The 8,584-nt window shown below is 51.8% G+C and overlaps 1 protein-coding gene across 1 annotated transcript in view; it reads left to right on the top strand.

The window, feature by feature from the left end:
• The window catches only part of MEGF6 (multiple EGF-like-domains 6), a 107,412-nt gene that overhangs the window by 91,204 nt on the left and 7,624 nt on the right, over positions 1–8,584 (top strand). The window contains 9 exon segments of the mRNA XM_009320562.1: positions 1–29; positions 2,621–2,746; positions 3,717–3,848; positions 4,291–4,446; positions 4,863–4,991; positions 5,602–5,730; positions 6,270–6,398; positions 7,210–7,338; positions 7,533–7,661. The exon segment at positions 1–29 is cut by the window's left edge and continues 94 nt beyond it. Of these exon segments, the coding sequence (XP_009318837.1) occupies positions 1–29; positions 2,621–2,746; positions 3,717–3,848; positions 4,291–4,446; positions 4,863–4,991; positions 5,602–5,730; positions 6,270–6,398; positions 7,210–7,338; positions 7,533–7,661 (1,088 nt within the window).

Below are 8,584 nucleotides of genomic sequence, written 5' to 3'. Positions count from 1 at the left end.
AGGCTACGAAGGGGAGAACTGTGATCAAGGTAAGGCAGGGGCCTTGCAAGGCACCTCTAAGCCTGCTGTAAACTCACAATTCCTCACACATAAAAATTTTTTTTATTCACAAAACAACATGAAAGGACTTCCAGAATTCCTCCCCTTCTCTCAGATCCCCTAGCCCACTGCAGTTGATCTAATGAGTGAAAAGTTGAAATGGCTTTAGAGGACACAAGAACTGCCATTTGCACGTCTTTGTAAAACACTGCAATCTCTTTAAAGCGGGAGAGCAGGGTTTCTCATGCATAATAAGTCTTATTCAGAAAAGGAGAACAAGGTCTCACTTTATCCTGCCACTTGGGCATCTTTGCTTTTGTAGATGAAGGTGATAAATATCTAGTTATCTTTTCCCCTCCTTTGATGTCTTTTTACTTCCAGGCAATCAGTGCCCAGCAGAACGGTGTCGTATTTTCCGCTCTATTCTCTATTTTATATTAAAACTCTATTTGATCTTCAAGTGGAAAAGAAAATTTTATATTTCATTTACATTAGGATTTAAACTTCTGCCTCTGTATGAACCTCCCAGAACAGTTTTCTGCTCTTCACCTAAAGGGCCAGTTGACAGTACGGTAACTAAACTGCACAGCTCTGTGTGTGCAGTGTAACCCTCAAGCTCTGAGGGTGCAGCTTTTCAAGATCCTGGGAGATAGGCGGGAGAAGTCAAGTCAGAGAGCTTGACTTTCTTTGAACAAAGGTGTTTTGAGTGAACCTAGTGGCAGTGAGCCATTGGCACGAGGTGATGATTACAATACATGAACACAGTTCTTGGGAAATAATAACTTCTGCCAGCCTCAGAGCTGATCAATGATTGAAAAGCCAACCTCCTCCTCTTGTGAGGTTGCCTCCTTCTGAATCACACTTCAGCTGGTCAGATCCAACAGAAAATGCAAAAAGTCGAACCCTTGAAGTCCACACTTGAAGACACACTGCATTAAGAGGCTTGTGGTGGTCAGCATCTGAATTTTGATTCAAGCATCCCGGGAGTTTCTGCACTAACTTATGTTTAACCAAGCACTGCATCCACACCCAACCCAGAAGTTATAACTATTAACCTAATTAAGCTGCTAGCACATGATTATCTTGCATAACACCACAACTGATGGACCATAGCTGGTCTGTTGGTCAGAACAAAAGCTGCAGATGGTCACAAAAAGTTCCAAGGCAAGCAAGTGCTAACAGAGCGAAATGGCGTTAGGAGGAGAGATGCGAACAGCTTTTGCAGGGCTTGTGCCCCCTCGCAGGGGTCCCGGTAGCCCCGGAGCCCCCCCACGCGGTGGGACGCTGCTGCCTCCAGAGCCACGCGGCGCCTCAGCAGGCTGGGCGCTTTCGGTCGGCATATTTTTAAAAAGAATAAGAAAGGAGCTCAAGCCTGTAGGGGGGAGTCACAGGAAATAACACAAATATTTGTATAGAAATAGTAGGCTCTTGGCTGTTGTTCGGATCTGGAAATTATTAAAGGGTGAAGACAAACATCTGCCATCAATTAGCAAAGAGGAGGAATAACAAAAACTCCACTGTGTTACTTAAAATCTACACGCTGGTGTGCTTTTCCTCCGTGATTTGTGAATGCTGGTGTGTTTGCATCTGCCGAAGCCTTAGGAAACATTGGCTTCGGTGAACAAAAAGGACTGCAAGCACGGAGCTTTTTTGGGAGACTCAAATAACGTTTAAGGATCTTTGGGTCCAAGGCCCTCAGTCTGCACATAATTAGCTGGCTGCTAAATTGTGTCACGGGGTACAAAGAGCAAACTGAGCTTTCTGGTATCAGCAGTACCACCCTGGCATTCAGAGCAGAGGGAAGGAGAAGCACTTACTCCTCCTGTGGATGTGGATGCTCCTTCTTTATTGCTTTACATCAATGTACCTGCTGCAAACCTTGCTGCTTCTTAAAAGCCTGGCTTCCAGATTCCGGAGGCATTCAGCCAGGGCAGTAAAAAGCCCTCACAGCATCTTATAAAAGTCAAGGGTTGGTACGGGTTTGGGGGCTGTGAACCCAGTGTTCGGCACCCTAGCACAGAGAGAGCAGGGTGGCTGGGGTCACTGCCCTTGGGATGAGCCCGTGTGTCTCGGAGGCTGAGCGAAAGCGCGTCTTTCCTGACCTGTTTGCCACGCTGCCGGAGCCTGGAGTGGTGCTGCAGTACGGCCGGCTGCGGCTGCTGACCGGGGCCCAGCCCTGCAGGGGTGCAGCGGCGAGGGAATGGGTTATTTTGCAGAGTTGTCTTCACAGTTTGGAGACTGGTTTGGCCTCAGCTGTTGGGCATGTGATCAGTCGCTCCTCTATGAAGAAAAACTTGTTGAAAGTACAAGCAACAACCGAAAAGTGATACTCGAACAGACAAATCAAGGTAGTGGTGCGAAATGCTAGAGGCCCCCGCTGCAGGTGACCGGTGTGGATAACAGAGCGGTCACACCCAGGCCCATGAGCGTGGTCTTCCTCTGCAGCATGGGAACCTCTCACAGATGGGCTTTTCCTCACAGAGCCAGAGGCTCCTTTGGTGTGCGGGGTCTGATCGGTAAAATGCTCTTGGAAAAGGCATCTCAGGAGGGGGCAGTTTTCACACTGCTGTTTTCGACGCAGAGTGTCCGGAGGGGAAGTTCGGGGCGGGCTGCCGGCGGTCCTGCTCCTGCGGGGGAGCGCCCTGCGACCGGACCACGGGGCAGTGCCTCTGCCTGCCAGGCTGGACGGGACACGACTGCGGCCAAGGTGAGGAGGCAACAGGAGCCAATGCACCGAGGTAGGGATTTAGGCGTATAGCTGTTACTTTTCTTTTGCCAAAATTAGTTTTAAAAACAGCTAGTGCAATTAGAATCATCTTCATGGAAAATTAGAAAAAAAATGCAGCTTTTGATGGTAAGTCTTAAACAATGGCCCCAGCTAGCTTAGCTCTGTTGTTGAAGCTGAGCGAAGTACAAGGAAGTAAACAACGTAGTAAAAAAGATGACGATATTTTTGGTTGTTGCAGTCGTTAACACAGGAAAGGAGTCTTTCTTTACTGATGTGTATTTTTAATCGCCTTCACCATATTACTCTTTAACTGCTGGAAAACTAGAGAATCCTAAATTAAAAACTTTTACATGATTATACAGTATTACAGCAGCTGGAAGATATTAGTAATATATAGATGTCCTGCTCCTAATAGTTTGACTGAGCAATAAAACCACACATGCACAGTGCTTAGCATACATTTTGAACTGACTTTTTTTCCAGGCCCTGGAGCAGCTTAGGAGCAGTTAAACAAGGATTCTTACCCCAGTGTTATCAGTTCTTAGCCTTTTGCTTCTCCTTTGCAACTAAAAGCAGATCTGGGAATGCTGACTAATGTGCTGTCCAGTAGTGTGACAGCAGCTGCGAAGACCCTTGGCCAGGAACACCATTTCCTAGCAAGGAGCCCTTGTAGCTCCCCACAAGTAGATGCAAATCCAAAATTTACATGAAAGTACTGGAGCGAGATCAGAATATCACTTAGCAAGGGCTCACACATTGTTTATAAAACAAAGCAATGTTGTCCTTGCTAGTAGCCATGTATTGCCAAACAAAAGTCCACGTTTTGCATGAAGCACGGACATGAACGAGAAAGGGAACACATTGCCATGCACCAGAAAATAGACATTTCCCTCTTACGCCTTGGCTGTAATCCTGATGCTTGTGTGTCCTCTCTCTGCCCGCGCTCCAGCTTGCCCTGACGGTCGCTGGGGACTGGGCTGCCAGGAGATATGTCCTGAGTGTGCGAACAACGCCAGCTGCGATCCCGCCACAGGAGCCTGCCTGTGTCCCCCCGGCTATACCGGCCGTCGCTGCCAGGACGGTGAGCGCTGTCTGCCCTCATGCCTGAAGGGCTGTCTCCAGCTGGAATGAGGGTTTTGTAGGTTGACCTGGAGTACCTGCTCTAGTGAGCAGAGCATCCAGCTATCGACCAGGCACCACCGCACTCATCAGAGCAGGGCTTAGCACCGTGTACGCCTCCGTTGCCTCACACTTTGGGGCACGGGCTGGGTTCTTCCCTTGAAGTCCCTCTAGTCCTATCTTCACAGTGGTAACTTTTGCATCAGTAGAAAGGGATGTAAAACCCGAAGCCCCTCAGCTTGTTTGGCCCAGAGCTGAGCACCCACGCTCGGACAAGGAGCGCCAGTGCTCGTGGCAGCTCCGCAGAAGCACACTGCGGTACCCATCGGGTCTGTCAGGAGGAAAGCCCTTGCTGCGGTGTTACAGCAGCTGTTTGCTGAGCAAGTGGAGCCCACACCATTAAGGGTCTGTTCCCTCCTGTGTTTCAGCCTGCGATGCAGGTCGCTGGGGCCCCGACTGTGCTCACACCTGCAACTGCAGCAACAGCGATGGGAGCTGCAGCGCAGAGACAGGGCAGTGCATCTGTGAAGCTGGCTACACGGGCGGCCGCTGCGAAAAGAGTGAGTGCTGCCAGCGGGCTGCCCTCTTCACCTTTAAGTCGAGCCAAATGCTATAGATTTGTTTTCCAGGGGAAAGGCATCAGACAGGCAGTCCAGGAGGCTTCTGCCTTCTCCCTGTAAAGGTAGCGGAGGAAGCCGTGGTGCAGATTTCTCCATCAGTGCGTCTTGGTTCAATCACAGAAGTTCAATCCCCATGCTCTGTCTGTGATGTTGCCAGTCCAGTCCTGTCCTCAGGGTGGTTGGGTGACCTGGGTACACATCCGTAACGGGTAGGGTTGAGCCCACTAGTCATTATAAAAAAGCAGCTGCCAGATACTGTTATTTCCATTCAGAGCCTGAGCTCCTGCCTTAGCATAGCTTCCTGGGGACGCCAGGAAAGGACAGGCTCCTCAGTCTCATTTGCTTCTGCTTGCTAGAGTGCCCGGAAGGATGGTTTGGGCTGAGCTGTCGGCACCGGTGTCAGTGTGACAACGGGGCTGCCTGTGACCACGTTAGCGGGGCCTGTACTTGCAGCCCGGGCTGGCGAGGAACCTTCTGTGAGCACGGTAAGTACCTTCGCATGGGGACCCAGCGCTGTCAGCGGCTCCCATGGACCACGGTCTCCTTGCCAGTGGGGTCTGCACTCCTTGTCTGACTTTGCTATCCCATTACAGCAAAGAGAATCCTTCAGGATGGTGATGGGGAAAGCTGCATGTCCGCAAGCTGCTAAGTCTCTGGTTTTAATTCTGAAGGGAAAAGGTCTAGGAAAAAAAAAAGACTAACAAAATGTAAACAAGGAGTAAATGCACAGCTGCCTTGGTCGCCCATGTTTGTACACACGTTGCACACAGGGTCTTGGAGCGGCCTCTCCAAGGGGTGTCCGGGTGCAGGGTTCTGGCTCTCGCACCAACCTGCTCGGTCGCTTGGTGGACAGAAGCCTAGTGCCGTTGGTCTCCTGCTGCACCACAGCTTTGTCCTGTACCTAGAGTGTCCATAACGGACAGGCGTCCAATATTCTGCTGCGCTGCCAGGGGGAGAGCCATTAACAGGTGGCTGTCACACTGGTGCAGCATTATATCGGCAAAAAAGGCCACCAAGAGGCACCTCTTCTCTGCTGGGAGATTTCCAGCTCTCTGTATAGGCATTTTGTGGGGATTTCTCTTTTGTTTTCCACAGCCTGTCCAGATGGATTTTATGGGCTGGAGTGCCGGGAAGCCTGCGACTGCCTGAACGGTGCCCGCTGTGACCATGCAACGGGCCAGTGCCACTGCCCCCCCGGCTGGGACGGCCCCCGCTGTGGCCAGGGTAGGTGTTGCTGCAGCCTGGCACCCACCTTCTGCAGCTGGGGATGGGATGGAGCGAGGCAGGAGCAGCCCTCCGCGAGGCACTCCGGAGCCCTCGACGCCCCTTACACTGCCAGGTTGTAGAGCCTGGAGGTTTAGGTGTCTGTTCCCCACGTGTGATTTTTCTCTGCATGGAAGTTAATTCTGTGCGGCAGAGAAGTATTTGGTTTTGGAGAGGGACTGGGGGGCCTCAGGCTGAGCACGTTGTTGTTGAATGTAATGAGGTCTTGGGCATCCAGCAAAACAGTTTCCAAGCAGATGAAATGACGTAACATTGATGATAATGACAGGGTCTGTGTTTGGATGTCACCCACCTGTAGAATACAGCTGTTATTTCCCTGTAGCACCATAAAAACCAACTTACACAGCCATCCAAAGCAGCCATGCACCAGTGTTGGTTCCCTCTCCCAGACAAGTGCATTTGGGATGGTTAGTAGGATTCTGGCTGATGCAATTCATACCTGCTGCCTAACAGTTATGCCTGCTTCTGCTCCCACGAAGCGTGCCAGGAGAACAGGTATGGCGAGAACTGCAGCCAGACGTGCAACTGTTTCAATAACGCTACCTGCAACCACGTCAGTGGCCGATGTCTCTGTGCAGCTGGGTGGACGGGACCCACGTGCCAGCAAGGTAACACACCTTACGGTCGCTTCCTAACCCAGACTGTCTGCTTCCTCTGCCAGCGTGTGTTAAAAATGCCATTTCTCTGGGTGGGTCGGAGTTTTCAATGGAGTAGCAACTACAGAAAGCTGAGACAGTATGATAGCAAGGCAAGATTGCAAGTAAGATCATAATTAGCTGTGCAGCGCTTCCTGATTCATTCACAAAGAGAGAAGCCAAGAGTTTGCCTTTTCCAAGAGCACCAGAAATTGCACTGACTTGCAGTTTCGTAGCAGCACACAGAGTAAGGGCTTGATCGTCCACTGCACTGAGCATTCGGACAGCAAGTCAGTGATGCCTTTAGGCACAGCTCAGTGAAACTGTGCGTGAGAATAATTATTCATGTGCTTAAATGGCTTTTTTTCTCTGCCAAGCACTGGCATTATCTGGGTCTAGGAGAGGAGGATGTTCTGCAGCTCACGACCGAAGGCATAGGTTACCAACTGAGCGTCTCTCCTGGCTGCTGAACTCACCCAACCTTTTTTCTTTGGTGTATTTGCCACCACCAGAGCTAAGAAGGCTCTAAAGAGATCAGGCGCCCAGGGCCCCGTGTCATCACTGCCTGTTACCTGAGCAGGTTAAAATACCAGATGTCTTTATGTGGGCAGCTAAGCAGCCTCAGGGTGTCATTAGCTCCTCTCCCTGCCCCTCACTGCAAGTGATAATGGCTTCATTTTATATATCAGTCCACCCACCTATCGCTCTGGCAGGCTACCAGAGGCGTGGTGTTTGCCTTTGGACCTGTGTTCTGACTTGGATGTTTGCCCTGGTTTTCCCTCAGCATGCCCGGCAGGTTTCTACGGGAGGAGCTGCCGCCAGCGCTGCCTCTGCCAAAACGGTGGCACATGTGACCCGGCCACAGGGCTCTGTGCTTGCCCCGAGGGGTGGACGGGGCTGGCCTGCGAGCTGGGTGAGTAACGGTGCGTCGGCAGCACTGGGAAACGGGCTCTGGCACAACTTCGGACTCGTTTTCCTCCGGAGGCTGGGGGGTGACGTGCACGGCGCTGGTGGCGTATGCCCACGAGCAGGGGTTCGTGGTCCTTCCCAGTGCATGTTCGGGAAGGTGGGTGTCAGGGCGGTGTTTCACCCTGTGCCTCCTCCCAGAGTGCGTGCAGGGACAGCACGGGGCAGACTGCCGGCAGCGCTGCGAGTGCCGTCACGGGGGGCTCTGCGACCGCCAGAAGGGCCACTGCGTCTGCCAGCCTGGGTGGACGGGCGAGAAGTGCGAGAGCCGTAAGTGGGGCACGGGGGTCCTAACCATAGGTACCGCGTGCTGCATCAGTGCCCTGGTGCTGCACAGGGGGCGTTCAGGGGGCCAGGGGATTTTTGAGCAAAGACATAAAATTTGGATTTCAGCACTGCAGAGAGAACTTGCGGGTGCCGTGATTCTGGCTGTGTGCCCTGGTTTTGCCCATCGCTGTGCTTTCTGCTGTCCTTTGAGGGCTGTCCTAAAAACGATGGTGCACACAGAGGCCACACAGCAGCCTGCAGCGCTGCCAGTGGGAGAGGGATGGGCTCCCCGAAGGCACTGGCCCCCAGACATCAGTGCAAAGCCGCAGGCTCCAAACAGGGATGCAAGGCAGGGCAGCAATCCCACACCCTAGACCCCACTCCTTTCCATTCTTTCTTCTACACTTCCCTGTATTATACTGACCCTAAATGCCTGGCTTCAGTCCTAAGCCCCAGCAAATAATTACATCTGTCATTCGGCAGGCTTCTGTGTTCACCTTATCTTTAAATGTAACACATACCCTGGCAATCCCTTTACTATGAGGAAGTGTTGAAAAGGCTATTGGCCTTACTAAGAGCAGCAACAGGGACTTCATCGAGTCTCAGCACACCAAGAAGAGATCCACAAGCTTCTTCCCTTTCAGGGGTCATGATGCCTCAGCCTGGCATATTCCTTATATTACGGTGTAAAAGGCATGTCTTAGTCCAACGCCATTACTTGTCAGCTGAAGTCTGGCATAAGAGGGCTGCCCACTGCAGCTACGTCTGCCATCAGGCACATCAAAGTGCTCGCAGGTTTCTTGTCTGGGAATGTCTCGGCTTACAGAGGCTGTAAACAGTTTGGCTGGCAGCTGAGACTTGGCCACGGAGTCGAACCTACAGCTCACCTTGCTGGCCGAGGGCGAGCAGCGGGATTCTGCCGCATC

Source organism: Pygoscelis adeliae, unplaced genomic scaffold (genome assembly GCF_000699105.1).
Source record: "Pygoscelis adeliae isolate BGI_AS28 unplaced genomic scaffold, ASM69910v1 Scaffold213, whole genome shotgun sequence".
NCBI classification, from domain to species: Eukaryota; Metazoa; Chordata; class Aves; order Sphenisciformes; family Spheniscidae; genus Pygoscelis; species Pygoscelis adeliae.
Note: the sequence above shows the minus strand (reverse complement) of the source record. Positions and strands in the feature narration are given on the sequence as shown.